This window comes from Stylophora pistillata, chromosome 1, assembly GCF_964205215.1.
Source record: "Stylophora pistillata chromosome 1, jaStyPist1.2, whole genome shotgun sequence".
In the NCBI taxonomy this organism is placed as follows: domain Eukaryota; kingdom Metazoa; phylum Cnidaria; class Anthozoa; order Scleractinia; family Pocilloporidae; genus Stylophora; species Stylophora pistillata.
The window spans coordinates 17,843,254-17,868,891 of NC_142519.1; the positions used below are offsets into that span (position 1 = coordinate 17,843,254).

A 25,638-nucleotide genomic window follows, 5' to 3' on the forward strand; every position below is an offset into this window, starting at 1 on the left:
GTGGTTGCGTCGCATTATCGCCTTCCTCACAAGGGTGTCGGTGATTTTCTCTTTTTGAAAGAGATGTTGTTTTTAGAGCCGTGACCTTATTGCGCTACAAATTGTTTCATGGCTTGGATACAGTAATCTGACGTTTTTCAAGTAGCTCTCAAGGGCAATAGAAGGCTGAACCGGTGGCATCCAGTTTGATATGAAACGGATGTGGTTTTTTGTTTTGTCCGTAAAAGGTGTATTGGAGGAATATTCATCTTTCGAACAGATCTCGCAAGAGTTGGCCTGATTTCACACTTGTTTGTGGCGGGTGTTGGGATGAATTTGAGACCCCTTAATAACATGCTGAAATTTGATAATGCGACGCGACCACAAAAGCCAGATGGGGAGTCCCTTCCGGTCTGTCTTTACCTTTATTCTCAATTTTTTTTGCGAAATATTAAAAATTAGTATACCATGCCAGATCTATTTTTCGCGCAAACCAGCCTAAAAAAAGTCACGCGTTACTTCACGTAACTCGTAACACAGAAAGCCGACACAATCAGACAAGGTACAAACATGAGAAAATGACTCAAAGAACTCGGTGCCAACACATCAATATAGTTACAGATAATAAGAAGTCACAAGTTATTATACACCGTAACAAGCGACAACAGACCGTTGCAAGCTGCTACACACAGTAACAAGCCGTTACTGCCGTCACAAGTAGTAACTGGCCGTTACACACCGTAACAGCCCGTCACAATCCGCTACACACAGTAACAATTTGTAACAGCCCGTCATAAGTAGTAACTGGCCGTACACACCGTAAAAGACGGTCACAAACAGCTACACACAGTAACAAGCCGTAACAGCCCGTAACAAGTAGTAACTAGCCGTGACACACCGTAACAGACCGTCACAAGCTACGAACACATTACAAACACATTACGTTATACTAACAAATGCTATTAAAGCTAAACCCCAACGTTGTTTTTAATCTGTGCCAAGAAAGAATTAATAATAATGATAGCATGAAATAGAGCTTCACGGCTTCTTTTAGTTGTTAAACTATAAAATGAAACGTACTGTGTTAATGATAAACGAAGGAAAGAAAGATGAACGAAAACTGAAAGAAAGCTGAATCACTCAAATATACCTAAACTGTGGAAAAAAGAAAAAAAAAGGCGAAGTGTTAGTGACCACCCAAAAATCCAGTTTCGATGCCGAGCTATTTCTCGTTCGCAACTTTTTCTTTTCCCTTTTTTTTTTTTTAAAAAAGATGGAATGTCTACGAAAGGCAGACTATAATTTTTTCTTTAACTGATAAGAACTTTCATTGATCTTGTTATTTTCTCGTTTTTTTCTTTCTTGTCTTTTTCGTATGGCGCGAACCACATAATCTCTGGAATTTTAGGAAATTTGCAGTTCGACCAGCATATGGTCTTTCATTCTTTTTCTCTTTCTTACTCTCCTTCTTTCTTTCTCCCTTTTTTTTCTTTATTTCTTTCCTAAAACAAGGACCTAAAACATACCTCGAAAAATTCCCGAGTTCACAAATTAAACTCGACAATTTTTCCAGAACATGACCAATCTCGCTCGCCCCAGGCTCCCTCCCAAATCGAGGCACGATTGCAAAATCGAGGCTCGATTGCAAAATCGAGGCACGATTGCAAAATCGAGGCACGATTGCAAAATCGAGGCTCGATTGAATAATCGAGGCTCGTATGTCGAAGCTTGGCAAAACGAGGAATCGTGGTCGTTTTTGATCAGGTGCTTTTGGGCTCGTTTCCCAGAAACCTTGAATGATATTTAGCGTTGACCCGACTGATTTAATCCGAAGGCTGTCACGCCGCGCGTACGCTTAAATGTATCTTTAAGTGTTATAAAAATTCCTCAGCTTCCGTAATAGTCTACAAAATTTAGTTTTACTGGGTTTATGTCATTCTTAAGTTACATATCCTTGGTGGTAGGGAAATTAACGAGTCTAGAGAAGTATTTGAATTCCAAAGTATACAATTGTCGTCCATAAAGCTGTCCGCAGGCCAATCGCATGTAAAGCAAGCGACTTCATATAAGGTCTTGATTATTAATGTTTAGAATCCTTGGAAAAAGCCTTCTGTCGTTTCGGTGGAATTTCCTTAAAATCTTCCTGAAGATTCCTCTTGGCTTCGTATGCGGTGGTGCTAGCGGTGGGTAACATTTGAAAACATTCGAAGACACGGCCCTCGACCATCTCACCAAATTCTTTATAACTGAGATTTCTGGCTTCGGCTGGAGGCTGGTATTTTTCGCCCAAAAATACCGTTTTTATCCCTTCCATCGCAAGCAGTGGGGTGCATTCATCGCACGGTGTCTTCGTTACAAACAAAGTTCCGTTCGTCAGGTTATTAGTGTTTCGTAACAGCAGGGCGTTTTGTTCTGCGTGAATCATATACGGATACTTCTTATCTTCGGGTTGGTCACTGTGGGAAGCCCTCGGAAACTCACCATAAAGCGCCTTTGTAGGGAATCCATTCCATCCGAGAGCGATGATCTCATTTTTTATGTTTACGATCACCGCCCCCACTCCTGTTTTTGGATCATCCGAACGTTCAGCCAAGAATTTCGCCAAAGTCATGAGGCTTTCGTCGACTTCCGGGTTTACGGATTTCTTCTCAACATTTCTTGATGGGTCAGATGAAGTGACTGTTCCCTTGACTGGAGACAAGGGTTCAAAATTGTAACCTTTTTCTCTATCAACTAAAAGACGGGCCATCCATTCCAAAGTCTTTTTAAAATCTTCGCAGACCTGTTCTTTCATGTTATCATCGAAGGCTGGCCATGGGAGGTGGTCTTTCACTTTGGTCATCCATTCTGCGTTGCAGTAATCTTTAAAGAGCTGATCTCTTTTTTTCTCTCTAGCCTTCTCTGGCGTTTCATGTTTTCTTTCGGCGTCAGCAAACACATCAGTCCCAACTGTTGGAACGAATACAGACTGACCTATTGCACTTGTTTTGAATAAGTTATCGACGCGTGATATTTCATCTCTAAACTCGCTTGAGCGCGTTGAGCACTCGGGTTCGATAGGTAGATAGAAGACCCTCTTGACTTGAGACTGTACAAGAGGCTTTGTACAAAAGGAGCAAGGCTTCCGCGACACGAAGACTTTACAATCCTTCGCAACATCTTGATGCTTTATTACCAAACGGGCGACTCCATGAACACGATCACGGCTGCAATCGACTGCGTGAATCATATCATTAGGCAGCATGAGCACTGCTCCGACTTTATTGAAAGAAGCGTTCGCTGTGGCAAGAGGAAACCGCTCCATCCAAAGGGCAATAACCATGCACAAGTCTTCTTTAGATATCCGAGATTCGCGCTTTGTGTAACCGGCGGACGAATGCGAAGCAGAAGCATCAACAGCTTTCGAATCCATTTTGCTTTGTCACCTTAAGGACTTGTAAAAGCTGACGTGTCAAGCGTTATTACGTCAGAGCGAATAGAGGATTATGGGTTGTGTATGTTTTACATGCAGAAAATGGAGCAACGCAATTTTTACAGAAACATGGTAACGAGACAAAAAAACAGTATGCTCTCCAGAGCTCTTCCGGTTTTTCTCTTTCGTCAAATTACTTTTTTGATTGTCTACAACCGTGACGACAATAAATTTCACAATATTCCCTTTTACGTTAAGGGTATAACCGCCCCCCGGTTAGAGCGCCAGATTGTGTTGTGCGGGAGGTCGAGGGTTCGAGCCCCGGCCGGACCAATAATCATGGTCTTAAAATGACTGAGGAGAATTTGCTACCTTTCTATAATATCAAGAAATGGATAGATATTCTAGTCTTCTCGGATAAGGACGAATAAACCGTAGGTCCCGTCTCCTGCAGGGTTAGGGGTAGGAGACGTTAACTTCCCACGCACGAGATTACTGTGTAGTGGATGTCCTCTCCTGGGGTGGGATGGGTGGGTTTACTAGGCCCGCAGTAATTGGCCCAAGCTGTTGCGGTGTCCCTGCCTGTAGGCGAATCTAATAAATTAAATTAAATTAAATTAAATTAAATAGCCTGTTATAAAGTCCTAAAAAGTACCCCTATAGTGTAGTCGATTAACCGTCTTATTATCTGCTTGGTTCGAAGCGTAAGAAACTAGACGCATAGCTGCGTGAACTCGGGCTTTCAATATGGCACATCTGATGTTATCTTTAGGGGACTGCCATATTGCCATTGTACCGTCGTCACGCAATTTCGTCATTACTGGTCACGAATAAGTCTACTTGTTGTTTTTTTTTTTTTTGTCTATTGGAGTGTAATGAATGTTGTTATGGTACTCGACAACAGTCAAAATAATATTACCATATAGGAGTAGGTTCCTTGAATTTCAACCTTTAGCATCTGTAAGACTTTCAGAGACCTTGTAGTCCTTTGAGGGCCAAGTGTTAAAAAATTGAAGGACCACTTTTGGAAAGCTTTGCATAAGCAATTTTAAAATCATATAATATTATTTCTCAGCTTTTCCATGTAAGTACTGTAATTTTCAACTTGAAAATCGCTTAAAGAAAAAGCATTGCAGAAATCAACCCCTAGTCCTCAAATTCAAGTACTGTCAAGGCATTGAATTTTTTATTTTAAATTCAAGCATCTTCAAGGACTTTCAAGACCTTTACGAACCCTGAGTAGGTAATGTATTTGCCTTTAACTGCAAGGAGAAGGGAATTTTTCTTTATTATAGGTACCGAGTCATAGTTTGTTGCCAAATGTTCACCCAAGGGAAGTTGTCAGAAATCGGGTAGATTGAAGCAATATTAATGTTCAGTAATTCATATTGTTTTTAATAGGAAAATATCTGAATATTGAATATTGCTGATGGCTACAACGAGAGAAGCAGTGCTATTTACAGTTTTAGTATATTAAATTAGAGGCATTTGACTTTCATTAAATACCAAGAGGGAATACACGTATTTTGACCTTTTTGTGGGTTTAAAAATACATGTCATACAAAAAACTGAAAACCCCTTCTGTCCCCAACATTTGTTCGATAAAGGAGGGTATGTTTCTAAAGAAACTTTGGTGCTGCGTCGATGAGGGAGTATGACGAGTATAACCTAGCATTAGCCCTTCGTTAGAGCGAAAGGGCTAACGAAGGGCTACTGCTCGAAACGTCAGCTTTGAAACTCTTTACGTTTGCCAATTTGTAGTCTCTCATATACCGGGTTCTGAAATAACTAATAATTAACAGATAGATGTAGCAGAAGGGTAATGCGAATGGGTGCAGAGGATCAGTGAACAGTGGGCACAGCGGACCAGTGAGTACAGAGGACCAGAGGAACAGTGGGCACAGTGGACCATTGAGTAGAGAGGACTAGAGGAACAGTGGGCACAGCGGACCAGTGGCACAATGGGTACAGAAAATGAGTGGAACAGTGAGTATAGAGGACTAGTGGAACAGTAGGTACAGAGGACAAGTGGAACTGTGAGCACAGAGAGACCAGAGGAACTGTGAGCACAGAGGACCAGTGGAATAGTGGGCAGAGAGGACCAGTGGAACAGTGGGTACAAAGGGCCAGAGGAACAGTAGGTACAGAGGACCAGTGGGTATGGAGGACCAGTGGGTACAGAGGAACTTGAACTTGAACTTTGAACTTTATTTTTATTTAGACACGGTAAATCTATCAGATAAAATAATAATATTATTACAATCTATTATTACAGTTACTACAATCTACTTTAATCTATATAAACATGATCTAAAATTTAAAAGTGAAATAGAAAAAAATAAAGAAATTCTGCTTTACATAGATGCCGTGTGCGTTTTGTCGATTCAGACGAAGAAATTGCGACAACCATTTCGAAAGGATTGAAGTGATTTTGCTTGCCGCAATTCAGGGGACAAGCTATTCCAGATAACCGCACCGTTATAGCTAAAGCTATTTTTCAGGAAATTGGTGCGGGCAATGGAACAGCTAGTTTGTTTTCAGAGTTCCTTAGATTATGTGGAGGATCATATTTAGTGAAAAGAGAACCAAGATAGTCGGGCGCAAGACCATGTATAGATTTATAGACCATGGTGGCCACTTGTATTTGTCGCTGAGTATCTAACCGTCTCCAGTTAAGTTGCGCAAAAAGAGGATCAGCGCTTGTGTCATAACTGGAGAAGGTCAGAATACGGGCAGCCCGGTTTTGCAACTTTTGGAGCTTATTCGAAAGACCCTTGTTACAATGCCCCCAGACCTCGCTGCAGTAATTAAAGTACGGTTGAACTAAGACATTGAAAACGGACTCAAGCGTGGTTCGATTAACAAAAGGCCTACAACGTTTAATTGCTCCAATGCCCGATGCGATTTTCTTGGCTATTTTTTCAATGTGCATATTCCATGAAAGGTTTTCGTCTATATGTACACCCAGAGATTTGACTGAGCTAACTTGTTTAATTATGTCACCACCTATGATTAGTTTAGGGGAAGTATAGTAGGTACCTATCCTTTGCCGCGATCCAATTAACATGAATTCAGTTTTAGATTAATTTAGAGTCAATTTGTTTGCAGTGAGCCATGTGTTAACATTGGATAGGTCGTGATTCATAACATCATTGATCATTTCTATGTTGTTACTGGCAAAGGTCAGGTGAGTATCGTCAGCATACATACGTGCAACTGAATTAGACAGGCAATTAGGAAGATCATTTATGTATAGAACAAAAAGCAAAGGTCCTAGAATTGTTCCTTGCGGAATTCCACAAGTGAGAACTTGACTAATTGAGAGCGGAGGAACAGTGGGAACAGTGGAAAGGGGCAGAGAGGACCAGAGGAACAGTGGGTACAGAGGACCAGAGGAAGAGTAGGAACAGAGGAACAGTGGGAACAGAGGAACAGTGTAATATACTACAGCTCAATATAGCAACAAGATCTATTCATTTTCGAAATGACTGTTTGTCATGTGCGCGACAGTAACGAAAATTCAACAAAGCATACAAAAGTTTATCGCATTCCCCAGTACGTTTGATGGTGTTCACTTCTTTGAGGAACATAGTTCAATCTGTCTTTTGAATAACGACGCCATAATGGCTGCGTCGTGATCGTGAGCTGGAATGGCTCGCTTGATTTGTTCATGTGATTTTTTTCTGAGCAGTAACGGCTTAGGATCTAGGGTGCAACTGATAGATTGAACAAGATTAGAGTGGGTCAGCAGAGAGGAAGTATTCAGTTCTTTCCCGCTTGCAAGGAACAGTTGTAAAAGTTCTTCCATGCATGACAAAGGACTCCTCCCTCGTCAGTGCACCCTCTCGTGGCGGTTCTCCTTTCATATAGAGGTAGGCTTGCGAGGTATGCTTTTTCAAGTTTTGAAAATCACACTTTCGCCGTTTACCTCGGTGCACTGCACTCAATATTTGCACTTTCGGATTGACGTTGTCCAAATGGATTTGAACAACCGCGGCATGTGCAACTTTCGGAGCAACTTACTCGAGCTTTAAGACATTTTCACCTGCTCAAGTAATAACCAATTACGTTATTGCAAATATTCGCTACTGACCCTTTCCTGCTGACTCCACAGGAGCAAAACACCTTAGCTCGTTTTTCTTTCTTCTTTATTTCTTCTAACAACAAGAAACTTTTAGCAAAAGTCACATATCACTTATGTTTAAAGTGATTGTCCTATAAGAAGTTACCCGCTGATAAAGATATAGGACAATGTAACAATTCTAAAATGCGTCAGTTTGAAATATTCATGGAGAAAAGTATGGATTAAGTTCTGGTTAAGGATTTTGTCATTCAAAAGAGAGAAAGGTTTTAATTATTATATAATTTGGTTAGTAATGATGAATAGTTTTGTTTGTGGTCAAATAAATTGCTTGTTAAGTGGAAAAGGTATAACTAAGTTGCCTTGACTGGAACCAAGGTGGCAGTTTGTAGCATCCTTATTGATTATATAATAAAACATATTTTATAATAGGTCTGAAAAAACTTCAACACTTCAACTCTAGGGGAATATGATGCGGTAACAAGAAAACCTTAATATTTTTCACATTTTGCATAGGGAAAAAATTTTGCCCTACACCTATACTCAGCCTTTTAGACTTGTGATTGAAAGAAAAAAAAAACTTTCAATAATGATATTCTGAGGGTACAGAAACGCAAGGTTCAGAGTTGGAAAATGATTTGCTACCTTATATGAATAATTTTAGAAGCAGTTATAGGATTTCAAGAATTTTGGGTGTCTTCTGGCACTGTGTCCCATCTGGTCCTTCCCCTCATGTCCTCTGTTCCCACTTTTTCTCTGGTCCTCTATACCCACTGATCCTCTGTTCCCACTGTTCCTCTGGCCGCTGTACCCACTGGTCCTCTGTTCCCACTGTTACTCTGGCCTCTGTACCCACTGATCCTCTGTTCCCACTGTTACTCTGGCCTCTGTACCCTCTGGTCCTCTGTTCCCACTGTTCCCCTGGTCCTCTTGTTCTCTGTACCCACTGATCCTCTGTTCCCACTGGTCCTCTGGCTTCTGTACCCAATGGTTCTCTGTACCCACTGGTCCTCTGTACCCACTGGTCCTCTGTTCCCACTGTTCGTCTGGCCTCTGTACCCACTGGTCCTCTGCACTCACTGTTCTTCTGATCTTCTGCACCCAATGGTCGTCTGTTCCCATTGTTCCTCTGTTCCCACTGTTCCTCCGGTCCTCTGTTCCCACTGTTCCTCTGGCCTCTGTACCCACTGGTTCTCTGCGCCCACTGTTCCTCTGGTCCTCTGTGCCCACTGGTCCTCCGTTCCCACTGTTCCTCTGCCCTCGGTACCCACTGGTCCTCTGCGCCCACTGTTCCTCTGGTCCTCTGTACCCAACTGTCCTCTGTTCCCACTGTTCCTCTGGCCTCTGTCCGACTGGTACTCTGCGCCCACTGTTTCTCTGGTCCTCTGTACCCACTGTTTCTCTGGTCCTCTGTACCTAATGGTCCTCTGTTCCCATTCTTCCTCTGTTCATACTGTTCCTCTGGTCCTCTGTTCCCACTGTTCCTCTGGCCTCTGTATCCACTGGTCCTATGTACCCACTGTTTCTCTGGTCCTCTGTACCCAATGGTCCTCTGTTCCCGTTGTTCCTCTGTTCCCACTGTTCCTCTGCTCATCTGTACCCACTGGTCCTCTGTACCCACTGGTCCTCTGTACCCACTGTTCCTCTGGGGCTCTGTTCCCACTGGTCCTCTGTTCCTATTGCTCCTCTTGCCATAGGTACCCATTGGTCCTCTGTACCCACTGGTCCTCTGTGCCCACTGGTCTTCTGTACCCACTGTTCCTCTGGTCCTCTGTACCCAACTGTCCTCTGTTCCCACTGTTCCTCTGGCCTCTGTACCCACTGGTCCTCTGCGCCCACTGTTCCTCTGGTCCTCTGTACCCAATGGTCCTCTGTTCCCATTGTTCTTCTGTTCCGACTGTTCCTCTGGTCCTCTGATCCCACTGTTCTTCTGGCCTCTGTATCCACTGGTCCTCTGTGCTCACTGTTCCTCTGGTCCTCTGATCCCACTGTTCTTCTGGCCACTGTATCCACTGGTCCTCTGTGCTCACTGTTCCTCTGGTCCTCTGATCCCACTGTTCTTCTGGCCTCTGCATCCACTGGTCCTCTGCGCTCACCGTTCCTCTGGTCCTCTGTACCCAATGGTCTTCTGTTCCCATTGTTCCTCTGTTCCCACTGTTCCTGTGGTCCTCTGTTCCCACTGGCCCTCTGTTCCTACTGGTCCTCTGTGCCTACTGTTCCTCTGCTCCTCTGTACCCACTGGTCCTCTGTACCCACTGTTCCTCTGTACCCACTGTTCCTCTGGGGCTCTGTTCCCACTGGGCCTCTGTTCCTATTGCTCCTCTGGCCCTATGTACCCATTGGTCCTCTGTACCCACTGGTCCTCTGTGCCCACTGGTCTTCTGTACCCACTGTTCCTCTGGTCCTCTGTTCCAACTGGTCCTCTCTCCCACTGTTCCTCTGGTCCTTTGTACCCACTGGTCCTCTGTTCCCTCTCTTCCTCTGGTCTTCTGCACCCACTTACCCTCTGGTCGTCTGGTCCTGTGCCCTTTGGTGCTCTGTACTCACTGGTCTTCTGGTCCTTTGTACCCACCGGTCCTCTGTTCCCACTGTTCCTCTGGTTCACCCTGTACACTGTACCTCTGGTCCTATGTACTCACTGGTCCTCTGTTCCTACTGGTCCTCTGTGCTTACTGTTCCACTGCTTCCACTGTTCCTCTGGTCCTCTGTACCCACTGGTCCGCTGTGCCCACTGTTCCTCCGGTCCACTGTGCTCATTGTTCACTGATCCTCTGTACCCATTCACTTTACCGTTCTGCTACATCTATCTGTTAATTATTAGTTATTTCAGAGCCCGGTATATGAGAGACTACCCCAATTTACACTCTCGACTCAGTTGATTTAACTAAAATTACCTTGTTCTGTACAAATATTTGGGGGTGGTGGAGTGTTTAAATGGCCGAAATTTTTGCCCTAGTGTATAAACATTAGCCTCCATGTGGCGCAAAGATATGAACGGATATCTTCCCGCGGACATTATCCGTTCCTAGATGCAAACAGTTTTCCTCGAGCTCCTCACTTGGAAAACTGTGAGCCTCGAGGGACATGTAGTAATGTCTTAGAGCAAATAAATGAGCATAACTTCTCGCCAAATGGAGGCTACTGTGTTTATTACCCATCAAATATTTTCACAACGCGCGGGGAAAATGTTCACGAACAGCTTACTGTTTGCTGCGTGGGATGTTTACTTATCAGTGTTCTATGGCAGACTTAATGAGCAAACAAATGTGAGCCTTCTTCTACAACAACGGCTAAACTCATCTTCAAGTAAATTCACAACGAAGACTCATCGTTGTGAAAATTGCGACAGTCGGGGAATATCATTTTGGTGCTTTATCAGCAAACGAGCCACTCCATGACTGACAGACGCGCTCCTCCCCCTCACCCTCTCTCCCCCCAAGAGAGAGCGAGAGAGCGTCGGAAATCTGGCCCACCCACAACGTTAACCTCTCTCCGCCCTGGCAAGTCATGTCGCGAGTAGCACTCTTTACTCCCTCCCTGTCACAGTGATATGTGTACCCCCGTGATATGTGTATCCCCGCACACATATCACTAGTGATATGTGTACCCCTGGTAGGGATACACAAAACACTGAAGCTTTGAACCCGGGCCTCTGAGAGCTTCAAAGAAAACATGGTGGCTGTGAGGAACAAATTTTGTGGTTTTATATTTTAAAGTTTCCGGAATTGAAATATTGATTAGAAATTGTTTTTGGTAAACTGTCTAGCCAAACAAAAGCGCTTACAGGCCAGGGATACCAATTTTACTGCGATCAACGTTCACTGATGTGTATCCCAACATATCACAAAACGTTTGCTTCCCACTGTGCCTATGAGTGCGATTTTGAAATATTTTATTGATTAGAAATTGCACTGGGCTAGAGAGGCCAGGATACGCATATCACTACAATCACTGTCCAGTGATATATATAAATAAACATCAGGGGATACACGTATCACAGAAAAGCGATCGCAGTGACGTTAGATCACACTTCCATTAATTTTGACTCAATAATACACTTACAAGCCATACTTAGCTAGTATTTTGCTGGACAGATAAATGCGCTTGCTTTAGTAAGAGGATACACATACTGACTACGATTGCCGTGATATGTGTATCCAAAGTGTATCCACAAGATATAATGGGGATACACATATCACTGAACGGCGATCGCAGTGATATGTCTATCCCCCGACTAACTTGCTGTCGTCTGTCAATTTGGAATCAATAACACACTTACTAGCCATATATAAGCTTAGCTAGTAATTTGCTGGACAGACAAAAGCGTTTGCTTTACCAAGGGATACACATATTGACTGCGATTGCCGCGATATGCGTATCCACATTGTATCCCCAAGATGTATTGGAGATACACATATCACTGAACGGCGATCGCAGTGATATGTGTATCCCCTGACTAACTCGCTGTCGTCTGTCAATTTGGAATCAATACTACACTTACTAGCCATATACAAGCTTAGCTAGTAATTTGCTAGAAAGACAGCAGCGCTTGCTTTACCAAGGGATACACATATCACTTACTACGATTTCCGTGATATGCGTAACTAGGCATTTATAGATTATGCTAGCATAATTTTTGGCATAATTCGAGCAAACTGGCATAATTTCTGCCAAGTACCAATGCTAGCATAATTTGCGCATTTTGATAATTATCAGATCATTTTTGATGCCCTTATTTGATAATTTTTTGTCTCTAGTCCCAAGCACTTGGTGATCTTAATCAATATTTAAAGTTTTAGTTAAACTAGTAGCATTTGTAGTTCACTGTGAAGCACTGAGCCCGGGTCTAACCTGAACCACGTGTTTATTTGAAATTCATTGTGGATTTGTTGCGTTTCTTTCCTGTAGCCTGACGGCTTCTAGTTAAAAAATATATTTTTTGGACTTATTTGCATTTTTTCAAAGAGCATAATTTAAAAAAACGGTGGCATAATTTGGAAAAAAGAGCATAATGTTAGCATAATTTGGCCAAAAAAAAAGCAATGCTTCTAGCATAATATGCCACTTTCACTAGCATAATCTATAAATGCCTATGCGTAACCCCGAGATATGTTGAGGATACACATATCACTGAACGAGAGATCTCAGTGATATACGTATCCCCTGGCTAGTGCGATGTCGTCTGTGTACTTTTTAAATTTGTTAGTGACACATATGATTGGGAATCAATAAAACTTGCTGTCAGTTGGTGAAATATTTCATGCACTTACGTACTAGCTAGTAAAGGAGCTAGTAGAAAGTAATTTCAGTGCTAGACAGGCGACAAAGCCGATACGATTGCAGTCACCAGGTATATCTGTATCCCCAAGATATATTTTTGTTTACATGACAATTTCGATTCCTTTATATTTCCAATAGATTGTTTGATGTTTGCTACTGGCCCATAAGAACTGTCGGACTCGCGAGTCGTGTCTTTACAGTTCTGATTGTGGAAGATGGTTCAGTGAACGATTTACGTCCATTAACACAAGTTAGCCGTAATTATTCATTTTTGGGGGGGAGGGGGGTGGGGGATACACATATCACTGGCTGCCATCTTGGAGGGGGTACACATATCACTAGTGATATGTGTGCGGGGGTACACATATCACGGGGGTACACATATCACTGTGACACCTCCCAGGAGTCTTTGCGCGCTGATGTAGACATAGAGAGACTGGACACTACCCTTAAGGAGCTTTCAAAATGGCGGCTAGTGTAAGTGTTAGGGATGCGAAGAAAGCCCTCGTGAAATACCTACCTTACGGGGGACTAGCTGGCTACTCTATACTTTCACTTCATTCAATGAAGGTTTATGCAGAACAAATCATCATCGGAAAGAATACAAGATCAGTTGTGTTCCACGGAGCATTGACTTTGTCAGGCATTGGCATTGCCACTTATCTGTACAACCGACCTGTGTTTGATGTCATGGATTCTCCGAGGTCAAAACGTCTTTTATGGAGTATATATGGCACGTGGATGTTCAACTTTGGTTCCTTGATGCTTTGGGCGATTTGTAAAGAGATTTGCCCGGATTACAAAGTGATACGAGCTATTATGGCATTGGCGTCCAGCGCTGGACTGGTGTATGTCGGCGTAGATTACTTACGTGAAGTGGACAGACTTCGAGTGGGAATCATTGCAGAACGAGTAGATGGAGCCATAGAATTATAAAAGCAGGGAATTTATCACGAAAGGCAGAGAACGATCTTCCTCCTCATTAAGAAATAGCGCAAATAATATACAGCGCACAATTTCACTTATATAACTTGATTAAGACTTATTGGTGCATTGTACATATTAATTTTGGTAGTAATTACCACGAATTTTAAAAGACTACGGACCCCATTAAAGGCAACTTTGTTTGTGAAAGTATTGATTTGCAATCGTCTCCTTAGTGTAGTTGACGGCTGATTGGGGAAGGAAATTGTATACGAATCCCCCATGGCTTTAATTTTTTCGATGTCATGACAACTTAATTTTTATTCTGCAACATACGAAGGGAAACAAGTTTGCAATCAGTTATAGTGTGTAAACTCTATTGAAGAACATGACCCAGAAGCAAGGCAGCTCATAACGTAAATAATTGTAGACATGGAAATATGCTTGCTTACTAATTCTCTCAGTGTTGATAATAATTTAGTAAATTATTATTGATGAAAAAGTATGGTCTAATCTGTTACTTCAGTCTTGGCTTCATTACTTTCTCTTGTCTTATCACAAAGTAAAACTACAACATAGAAATGTCAGCCCATGGGAGTTCCATAAATATTACTCAAGGTGGATCAAACACCTTGCTTGATGGCAGGCTCCCCTTAAGTTACCACGGCAAAGTCCCTGGACTGCTTTCTCCAAGGATGGGTCAAAATTGTCACAAAATACCTGGAAAATCTACAACAGTTAAAATGTTTACTGATAGAGCTGAAGTTTTGCCAAATCCACTCCTAGACTAACAATATGTATGCAGTATCTGTTTTTTTGTATATCTTTTTATGTATACTTTCTGCATGAACTTCAATGCACTTAAGATATCAACCTGTAACCTCAAAGTATCACTTTGGGAGGACCAATCAATGTCAGCATGAGAGCAAAAGTTCACCCACCCCTCTCCTAACCCAAAATTAACCTTAACTTGTTACTTATTGACAGTTGTTAGGTTGGGAGGGGGGATAGTTACACTGTTGCTCATACAGTGATACCCTGGACTACCCCTCTGGTGGCCTATGATACTTATGAAAACCTCCTGTGAATTTGAGACCTTTAACCCTGGAGTTCACCCTTTGACAACTGACGAAACTCTGAAGGTACTTAATTGGAGAACAATACACTGGAATTCCCTTGGCATCTTGGAGTGTTACCTTCAAAGATAACCCTGGTTGCTTCCATTGTGTGTTAAAGTGTGTTAAAAGGTTGCAATGGAACACATGTCCAAACAAAGTGTTAAAATAACTTGTTGCTCTTCAAAGGCAAACTTTTTACTTCTTTTGCACTAACAATTGTACTGAATTGTGCTTAGTGCTTAAACATTTTAAAATAACTTACTAACAAATAAGCTTGCCTACATTAAGACATAAAAAAATTATTTCACTCTATTTACTGATGGTTCACAAGCACATTCATTCTACATGTCGTTTTCTTTACATGGCACATACAGGAGCTCAATTGTGAGAGCTTTTAACTTAACTATTCTAACATATGGTACATTATTGTTGCTCCTATCTACCTCCTGTGGAATTCGTTACAACTATTGTTTAATCTAATCTGCAACAAAATGATTGCTTGAAAATATTCTTTCTATATACCGTCATATATTACAGTTAAAAGCCTGAAATCAAATAAATCCGAATCACTTCCCCCCAAAAGAGATTCAAATAGCAGAGCAGTTCACAGGTTACCATAGAAATCAACTCTGTTCTCCAAAAATCAGTTTTGAGCAGTCCTAAGCAACCAGGGCACAAAAAATTATACTACAATTTCCTCTTAAAATATGTGATAAATTGTTAAAATACTATTGGATGAACTAAAATATCTCTTTTTCATCCCTACCAAAGAAGATACTCATAGCAAAAAATGCAGTTTAGATGTTATAATTAAATGCAACATCAAAAGAGTAAAACTTTAAAAAATAATGTAAATGTTAAGAGTGATCAAACAGGGCAAGAACCGTAACATATTTCAAGTGACTTAACTAAGTACTGGATATTTCACTTTTTGTAAATTATATGCTTCAAAAATGTTGTGTTTGGGTCAATTGGTAGTTACTCTCTTTTTGAAAAACAGGAGTCAGTCATCAAACATCACAATGATGCCCAGCTGGTAAACCTGTGTGTAGATATTCTTGCTAATACAAATCACTAACAATAACTTAACAGATGAAGGAAAAAATAATTTTCCTCCTCCTGCTATGTTATCACTAGTAATGAATAATAAATTATCCATATCTAGCAATTTCACCTTGCAGCAGTTATCACCCACCCTTGACTATTCCAGTAAATTAGTTTTTTTATTCATAAAATCACAAAATGCCTCCAAAATTATGAACATAAATTATTATCTTCATGTTTGCAGATTGTAACTAAATGTAACTATGCTTAATACAATGCAATGAAAGTTAATATCCATGTCTATGTGATTTAAAGTGCTACTGAAACGTAATTTTCATATCCGAGATTTTTGTAATATAATAGAGTTTGAACGTTATTTGCAAACGTTGTGTACTTTTTTTGGGCCAACGCATAACGGAAAGTACATTTTTAACCATTCGAAGTTGACCGGCTGAGATCAAAATTGGCGGCCATCTTGGCGCGGCCAAAACATCCCTGTGACGTCACTGGTTGTGTACTTCTGTGAAAGAAGGGTAAAAGCATGGAGTGTGGCTTGCATGTTGGGAGGCCGATAAAGAGGATTTCGGGAAAAATGCCATCCTCGTCTTATTCATCGGCGGCCACATCGGCATCTTGGCTATCTGCGGGAGGTTCGCCCGGATAGGGAGCAAAATTCCCGACTGATACCGAGAATGAATCTCTACCAGTCTATTTAGTTAATCGGAAACTGACGAGATCCACAAGATTAGGATCGAAACCGTGGTCTTGCTTGACCATCTACAGAAAATGTCGAAAGACATTATAACTGTAGATGGGCTACTAAACGCCCCGAGCCAAAGCAATGGCATTCAGAGAATGAAGAAAACATGGAAGCCTCATACGACACCGCCACTGAAGATGATCTACTCGGCAAGTCTGAGGATAACGAACAAATCCCGGGTCTGTCCTCGTGTACCGGTTCACAAGAGCCGATACAAAAGACCAAACAATACACAACAGCTAACCAATGGCTCCTAAACAAAGAAAGAACAATACACAACAGCTAACTAATGACTCCTAAACAAAGAAAGAACAATAGTAATTCCCTTGTGAACCGGTACACCAGGACAGAACCCAAGTCCCTCTGTACCAAATGCCTCGCAGAACATGCCCAGAGTCCCTACAATATAGGGCGAGGGCCAAAATAAGAGCAGACGAGGATTTCAAAAATGAGATAAAGCAAATCCTTAACAACGCAGAGCAAGAAACAGTAAAGGCGATCATGTGCTTCTATGAACGTGAAATCGGTCGTTTTAATACCGAAATAAAGAAAAGAAAACGAACCAAAACGGCTGGAACACTGAACACTAAGAACTGTAGTACGATCGAATCAGCGCGCGTGACGCAAGCCGAAAGCAATCAAGACAACTTAACGATCGAGACAGTCAAAAAAATAGCTGTACATCTACAAAGGCGAACGATTCGAAAAAGACGCAATCCCTGATGTGCGTACTCAGTGCCACACATAAAGCAAATTCTCATGAAAAACTGGCATTTAAGAGAAACACAACCACTACTGAGCGAACTACACAAAAATTCGCCGCTCGTATCTTACAAAAGAGGGCGGTCGCTCAAAGACATACTCGTGAGGGCTAAACTTTGAATAGGCTACTCTAAACACACGCTTGGGAGTCGTATAGGCCTGTCAACCCCATTTTACTCCACCATCTTCGTCTTCGCTACTGGAGACAACTTCGCTTCGTTCAGAAGAAGATTCACTCGACAAAACTTCAATATCTGCCATCTCCTTCGCCCACGAATACAAACAAACAGTGAGTGAAATAAACCACGCTATCGGAGTGAACACAACCAGTGACGTCATCAATCCATTTCGCTCGGTACCAGGGCCCGGACATGGTTTTGTGTAAAATTTTTGATTTGAACGGTTAAAAAAGATATCTTTCGCTTCTTTTTGGCCAAAGCAAATTATCTCATGATGATCAGCATATTCAAAACTACAGGTTAGAGCAAATATTTCAGATACGAAAATTTCGTTTCAGTAGCACTTTAAGTTATTACATACCATTGTAAATAATAATTATAGAACTGAGTGGAGTGCAATTTGGTCTGAAATCATAGACATGATTTCAGAAATCGTGTTTATGATTTGTATATGAATCATGTATATGATATGCAATTTGTGCATTTTGTATCATGTATAATTGTGATGTGCAATTTGGTCTGAAATCATATACATGATTTCAAAATTAAATGAGCTTGCAGCACATTTTTTATTTAAAATCACAAGTATGATTTCAGAACAAAATTGCATGACAAAGTTAAATTACCACTTAGTTACATTCCATTTGAAAACCCCAAATTCAGGTGCTCAAAACAAGTTTTTTGAGTCTGTACAAATATTTTATCATGCTAGTATATCAAGCTGGTTTGTAAAAAGTTGCCAAATTTGTCCATCATTTTTCTGCAATTAATTTGATTGAATTCTTAAAACAAGCATTAAAATTTTATTGGTTGTGGTGTTTTAGTAAAGCTGTCTCATTGGCTGGGGAAAAGACAAAATTCAGAGGATAAAATGGTGTGATTTGTAAATAAATCACACCAATGAAAGCCAATCAGAATACAAGGATGACAAGTGATTTTTAAAATACAAATATCAAAATAATTCTGAGTTCTTATTATTTAAAAATAACTATATATTATACTAGCTGGCTACGTTAACAAGCACAAGGATATCTATTTTATTAAAAAAGGGCAGAAAATCTTAAACTGACAAAATGCCCTTCGAGGGATCATAAGTATAAATAAATTTACAACTCCAAACAACTTATGTAATTATTTTCGTGTAAAGAACATGACATGCAAATGCCATTCAACTGCCTGTATGAAATGACTCCTCTAGGTAGTTTTCAGTGATTGAAGTACATCCAGACATGCCTTGTAACAGAAAATGTACTGATCCTGTAAAAAAAAAAAAAAAGAAGGTATAAGACACATTTCAAAAGACACAACAACAAAATCAGGATTTAGAATAAACATTTCAAAACATACTACCTATTTAACCCTCTGACCCCCAAGAGTGATGATGATGATGATGATGATGATGATGATGATGATAATAATAACAATAATAATAATTTATTATTTATATAGCGCATGGTCCATAGGAAGATGCTCCCAAGCACTTTACAACGTGCAAGTAACCCACCATCCCACCCTGGGGTCCGGGGAGGACATCCACCACACAGTAATCTTGTGCATGGGAAAGCAGAGTGACAAGCAGAAAATTTCTTGCAATATCACCCCTGAATCAAACAATAACGTCACAAGAATAGAGGAATTGATCACCAACAAAAGAAGATTTTGACTGTTAAACAAACTCTCCTTGTCAGCACCCTGAGAAACATATAGAGAACAGTATGGAGAATATGCATACTGATGTTAGGCTGTAAAGGGTTAAGTGAAAGACATACCACTCTCTGATTTAACACCTTTACCCCCAAGATCTACTTGTCAATTCTTTCTCCTAGCTTCTACACATTTCCTTATATACTAGTTAAAAGAATTCAGTGTTTGATCAAGATGATAACTTCTACCTTGTAAGTTTGAGTATTTGCTTTACCTGTTTGCTGCATAATGTATTTGTATTAAAGAGAGAAGTTACATGTTAATCACATCTGGGAGTTAAAGGGTTAGGAATGTCCTAACCAAATGTCTCAGTACAGTTTCTTATCTTTGTGGTGTACTTGGTGCAACATAGTTCTTTTATTTCCCATGGTCTCTTTACAATTTGGAAATATCCTTAAATAAAGAAACAATCCAATAAAGGTGTCCTCACTTTGGTTTGAATCATGCCCTGTCGCTGCTCACGCAGATTCCTGATGATTTTATTAACATCAAACTGCAAATTAGAAAGCACATAATACATTCAGATAGACATTAACAGCAAGAAGATTAATATTTGATTTATCTTAAGATCTTTCCAAGGTCAGCAATCTTAAGCCCCTTGGCAATACACCAAGCATACTGGCCAGCTATAAACATGATGTAGACTAGCTGCTTAGCTCAACTCCCTCATATTAATGAGGTAATAAAACACAAAAAACTGTGCTGACTTTAAAAAAAAAAATTGTTCTTTCCAAAGAAATATATAGCCTACCAATGATTCTCTCTCCATGAGACCCATTGCCACATCAATAGTAATGAGAGCTCCAGTTCGACCTATTCCCGCACTACAGCATGGAAAAGAAGAAAAAAATCAAATGCTATTTCCTTTAACATTACTGCTATCATAATAATGGTACTTTGTAAAAAGAAAAAAATACAAATGAATCAAAAGAGTTTGTGTACCTTGATGTCAGATAAGAACAAGTAATGAAATGGGCTTCAGTGTCCCTTAAGTGCTATTATATTTTGGAATAATTACTCAAGTGATTACAAAGAGATGTGCACACTGATCGGTTGACAGTTACATAATATCTCACTGTTAGCACCCAACACAAAGTGGTTATAACACTGCAGCAATACTGGTACTTTTCAAGACACTGGTAGCAGCTATCTAAACACTGGTAGCAGCTTTGAAAATTTTGCTGTTGCTGCAGAAGGAAGAAATTCAAAATGCAGTTGCTCTACCAATCACTGGAGTTATTTTCTCAACTAAAAGAGCTTATCTCCAGGAATTTTTCAACATTGTTTACTTCTACTTTAAAGAATGACTGTTATGTAACACTGAAATAAATTCACCTGCAGTGAACAACAATAGGCCCTGGACCATCTGCAAGAAGCCGCATAAATCGAACAAACTCAACCAACTCCACAGCAGTCTTGAAGCAAACCAAAAATATTTCTCAATTCAAAATACACATGTATGACAAAATTCAGTATTTTGAACAACCCATAAAAAAAGCTAAACGTGCCCTTGATTTTTTCACTTTGAAGTACAGCATAGTTCCCTGGCAAGTGCTGACATGCAAGGTGACACCCAAAACACTAGTGAGGGAGTACTTGTCCTCTGTCCCTTAGAAAAAACAACCCAGGTTTGCACTGAAGCCCTGACTTCTTTTGATAGTAAGAGTAAAAATTAATGGTCAAAGTTTCAAAATTATTTTCAATGATCAATAAATAATTCATACTGATTGTGTTATAAATAAAAGGCAAGTCTTCATTATGAAAACTGATGAACTACCTTTGGTACACCATGATCAGGCCAGCTGGTGAAGTTTATGTGAGACACTGTTCTAGTTTCACCAGTCTGAAGATTTTAAAAAGACACAGTCATGTAACATGCACTGCTATTGAGGAAATGCTACTAAAAATAAATGACACATTTTATTCATTGTCTTTTATTAAATGGCTTTTTCTTGAAAATATGGCAAATGCAAATTTCCAGGGACCTTACAGTGTTACATTTAGTTATGATAACATCATACAACAAAGTCATACAGAGAAATAAAAAACTAATTCAAAAATTATTTCCAGTAAAAAAGTTGTTCATCAACTCTACCTGAAGGTTATTGATTTGAAATTCTCTTTCTACAAATGAATCAAAATCCTCCTTTCTTTGAAGACTCACAGACATACTACATTAAATAAAGACAAAGACAAAATGGAAAATTTTAAAATTGAGCAAACAGATTTCTTCGAGAGGAAGCTTTCTTTTTGTGGACAGATGACCTCAGGAACTTGAACATTATGCAAAATGACACTACACCAGCAAAAACTGCTGTCAGTCAGAGGGTTAACTAAACTTGGTATATTTTGAAATTCTCATCAACTATAGTTTTGATCGTGTATTGAAATAGTTGGAGGAAGTAACAAACTAAACACGTACAGTTCCTTTTAAATTTTTAAAATAAACATATATACCAACCTTTCTTTGAAAACCAAAGGTTGATCCTCAGATTCAGGCCAATATCTGTGGCACTTAACCTGAAAAAAATTAATAAATTAAGTGTGGGTAACCCCTACAGGTAATACACAGTGAGAGTAATAAATTTCATCATTTCATGTATAAAATTTCAATTGTTGCTTGAACACACAAAAAAATTAACAGTTTGAACTTGTTTACCTTTCCTCCCTCTATCTCTAATGTTACCATGGCAATAACTATCACTTCCTGTTCCCAGATCATTTGCCAGAAATCTTCAGTAGTATTGGGGAGAGGACCCTACAAAAAAGTGATCGAGTTCAGTCAAGTGAATTCTCTTGCTAATGAAAAGGCAATCGCCATCCTACTCAAGGAATCTAACTGATTAGGAGGTTGGCAGCAACTATCATCTGATCAATGGAGGGGACTTGCTCACTCTCCGCACCAGTCTATAAGACCTATATGTATTCTTATCAATACCTGAGAGGCGATGTAGTGGTAGATGTCATCACCAACTGGAATCTGAAATGTTCATGAAGTACAAACAATTGAGTAAGTCACAATTGGAACAAAACTATTTATCAAATAAGTACAATGGATACAAGGCAGGTTATGGCCAAAGAAACACACAGTTACCCAAGTTCTGTTGTTTACATCAAATAAAACAGGGACAACAGTAAAAACGATTAGTCTTGTTGGTTAAAATCCACACGTGTTCTTAATGTAACAAGCTAGAAATGTTTGCAGGAGCCTACAGCAAAGCCAGCCACCAGCATATAGTTTTGGCCTTGGTACACAAGACATAAGATTGCCTAATTATGTCATTTAATAGTTGCAATGACAAACACTTTACCTTCACATGGCTGGCATTTATGTAATCATTGTCACCATCTCCACTCAACTTAACTCTTGTCTTGTCAACTAGAGTTAACAAACAATTGATCTAGTTAATACCTGAACACTATAAAATTTCACTTAAAGCCAATTTCATCCCCAGTAATTAGGTTTTCCCTAGTCAGCTCAAGTCTGTAAATTTTCAGGTACAGGGTACTTCTTTCAATTATAACATGTCTCAGTCACTGACTTGCACTTGAAAAAACTGAGTAGTAAATGGAGAGTCTAACCATCCAAAGATGAAAAATTCCCATACTCTTTCAACCCTATACACCTTAACATCAGTACACATATTCTCCATACTATTCTCCATTAATTTCCTAAGGTGCTGACAAGGAGAATTTGTTTAACACTGATCAAGAGCTTCTTTATTTGGTGATTATTTCCTTTATTAGCATGACCTTGATGTGTGATTCAGGGCTGATAATGTACGGAGAAATTAGTTGCTGGTCACTCTTGGAGGCCAAAGGGTTAACCAGCTATTCTTGCCATAATTCTTATCATTATACTAAGTAGAGTACGTAAAAGCAAAAGCAAAGCTTTGGTGACAACACATGGATTACTTACAAGGCAGCACATTTCTGTATCTGTTCTTGTCCCTGTTTGCTGGTCTCTTTCCCGTATCACAGCCATCTGTTTGCTTGATCTCTCTCAGTGCCTACAAAATAAGCAGAGGAAATTCACAACGAAGTACTCCAAGTTTAGTTCCTGCAAGAGAAACCAAAAGCCACATTTGATGTACATACCTTAAACTCCTCAGCAGGAACATTTGAGTCTAGCTTTTCACGCACAGTTCTAATGAGGTCATCAAGCTGATGTCCTGTGTAGCAACCATCTTCAGCCACATCAATCAATGGTTCTGTTGCAGAAGGTGGCTCCTCTCTACTACAGCAAAAGACAAAATAATAAATTGAAACTTAGTATTATCAAAAAATGACTCTAAAGCACTCTGATTGTACGATGTTGCTAGGAAACTAAACTAGTGAGAGTCTTACCTGACATGTCCACTAATTGTACCATTTACAACTGGTTTAGAATAGGAATCACTCCCTGAAAACTTTGGTAAAGATTCCACTCTTGGTGGTGGTTTGACTGGGGGTTCATCATCATCTGAGGGTAGAGGTGTGGTTGGGATAGGTGGCGGCACATCGGATGGTCTCTCTAGCACATCAAGAATATTCCCATTTCTAGGAATACCTCGATTGTCTGTATTGTTACTGTCCACAACACCTTCTGCTAATGTGGTGTCATTCTCATTCAACATGTTAATCACCAGCTGGCTGTTGTCTCTTAGCATGTCAAATACATCTTCATCATTGATGTCGATATCATCATCAACATCACTGCTACTTTCATCTCCAATACTACTGTCATGAGCAAGTTCATTATTTACATCTGTATGATTAACTTCATGTGTATCATTATCACTGGGTTTGGGTATGTTTGTAACATCATTGGCTATATTGGTATAACCTGCTGGTGAACTAGATCCACTTTTGAAAAACTGTCGAGATTTCTTGGAAACCAGATCTGGAGTTTCTTCATTATCACTGTAACCACTTTCCCACTGTGAGTCAAAATCCCGTGGATCTACAGAGGGCAAAGACTCGGGGGGTGAAGGAGGAGGTTCAAGCGATGCAAGTAAGGTTGATAAGACAGAATCTGTGTCTCGTTTTTGTAAAGAAGGTTGTTTATGTTGGACTTGACTTGTGGGAGGTGATGATTCAACATTTGCTACTGAGATAGCATTCAAAAGTTCAGTGACATCATCTTCATCTTGTATGTCTCTGGATCCACTAAGTGTCTGTAAAATGGAGATAAAACTCTGAATAGTTGTTTAAGAATATTGTTCTGACAATATTTAACTGTTTCCTTGATTGTTCTCAATTATGTGATGAAAATGCAATTATGTTGATTTATTAACAGGAATAAATCAACAGCAAGATTAGAGTCATAATATTATGAAATAAATTCTAGTACTGTTTGATAAACAAAGAGAGTTATAAATATTACTTGCTATACACATACTAAATGATCATACATTTCATGAAAACACCAGAGACTACAATGACAGTGTATTTCAAATTTCTACCAAAAAAAAAGTCAGGAAAGAGTACTTCTTTTAAAAGATGGTACAGCATAAAATAAATTTAGGACGATGACTCAGTTCAAGGATTTTAATAAATACCTTGTCCTTGTCCTCTAAGGTAATATCAAGGTCAACAGAGTGAGGTGCTCTTTCAAGAGGGGCTCTTGTTGTCTCTGGTGATACTAAGGATCCTTTTCTTGAGGACACAGAAGCATCTGCTCCATATAGTTTAGATGGTCTTTTATATGTGGAAAAAAAAAACCTGCTTAACAAATAACTAGGTCTAGCTTCATTAAGTTTTGTAGCAACATAATGGATATATAATTATAACTATCTAAAGTATGAAAATACCACCCAAGGCAAGTAGACCTTTTCACATGCATTGACTGTCTTGCTCAGAGTCCAGTTTCTGATTATTTTTTAGTTGATAGAAATTAACTAATTCCTTGTTACTTGTACTGAAACAGTTTATCACCTCTAAAAAAATAGCTTATTGACCTCTTATTCTGTGAAAAATTGTTAAATACCAGCTGCTTTGGAAATGTTTTCCTTCCTTATTCAACACAACAAGCAGCCACATAACCAAAATGTTTTGTTTCTCTAAATCTACGAAAAAATATTATCTTTTTAAGAAATGAGGTGCATACCTGCTAATTTCCAGTTCCACTGTTCCTGTAATTTTTCTTAACATACCAATGACCCTTGCATGACTGAGACCTTGAACATCTTCTCCATTGACCTGGTCAAAATAAAATTAGAATCAGACAGAGCAAAAATCAAGACAAATTGTATAACATGCAATCACACCTGCAAGATCTGATCTCCAACTTTTAACCTGCCATCATTCTCGGCCACACTGTCCGGGCTTATTGTCTTGATAAAAATTCCTTGAGCCTATAATACAATAATAACAAAACATTTTAATAGTTGGCAAATAAGCATACAAGAACAATT

At 39.8% G+C, this 25,638-nt stretch overlaps 3 protein-coding genes across 5 annotated transcripts in view; 1 reads left to right on the forward strand and 2 right to left on the reverse strand.

Annotated features, from left to right (window-relative positions):
* Positions 1-385: 385 nt before the first annotated feature.
* Positions 386-3,471, reverse strand: LOC111321296 (dCTP deaminase). The gene has a single exon (XM_088761866.1). The coding sequence runs from the start codon at positions 3,389-3,391 to the stop codon at positions 2,060-2,062; it is 1,332 nt and encodes a 443-aa protein (XP_088617992.1). The 5' UTR covers positions 3,392-3,471; the 3' UTR covers positions 386-2,059.
* A 9,715-nt stretch (positions 3,472-13,186) lies between these two features.
* LOC111321356 (uncharacterized) lies at positions 13,187-14,196 on the forward strand. The gene has a single exon (XM_022924207.2). The coding sequence runs from the start codon at positions 13,218-13,220 to the stop codon at positions 13,686-13,688; it is 471 nt and encodes a 156-aa protein (XP_022779942.2). The 5' UTR covers positions 13,187-13,217; the 3' UTR covers positions 13,689-14,196.
* A 4,428-nt stretch (positions 14,197-18,624) lies between these two features.
* LOC111321355 (tyrosine-protein phosphatase non-receptor type 13) overlaps positions 18,625-25,638 on the reverse strand; it is a 44,491-nt gene continuing 37,477 nt past the window's right edge. For 2 of the 3 annotated variants that reach the window (XM_022924204.2, XM_022924206.2), the window contains exons 40-55: positions 25,492-25,578; positions 25,332-25,423; positions 24,784-24,922; positions 23,591-24,399; positions 23,342-23,480; positions 23,163-23,253; positions 22,555-22,622; positions 22,182-22,223; positions 21,903-22,001; positions 21,705-21,763; positions 21,339-21,414; positions 21,021-21,086; positions 20,579-20,658; positions 19,995-20,067; positions 19,674-19,736; positions 18,625-18,796 (exon numbers count right to left, since the gene is read on the reverse strand). In XM_022924204.2, coding sequence (XP_022779939.2) covers positions 18,734-18,796; positions 19,674-19,736; positions 19,995-20,067; positions 20,579-20,658; positions 21,021-21,086; positions 21,339-21,414; positions 21,705-21,763; positions 21,903-22,001; positions 22,182-22,223; positions 22,555-22,622; positions 23,163-23,253; positions 23,342-23,480; positions 23,591-24,399; positions 24,784-24,922; positions 25,332-25,423; positions 25,492-25,578 — 2,046 coding nt within the window. In that variant the 3' untranslated portion in view covers positions 18,625-18,733. The remainder of the gene's footprint in view (positions 18,797-19,673; positions 19,737-19,994; positions 20,068-20,578; positions 20,659-21,020; positions 21,087-21,338; positions 21,415-21,704; positions 21,764-21,902; positions 22,002-22,181; positions 22,224-22,554; positions 22,623-23,162; positions 23,254-23,341; positions 23,481-23,590; positions 24,400-24,783; positions 24,923-25,331; positions 25,424-25,491; positions 25,579-25,638) is intronic. The other variant, XM_022924205.2, reaches the window with a different exon arrangement.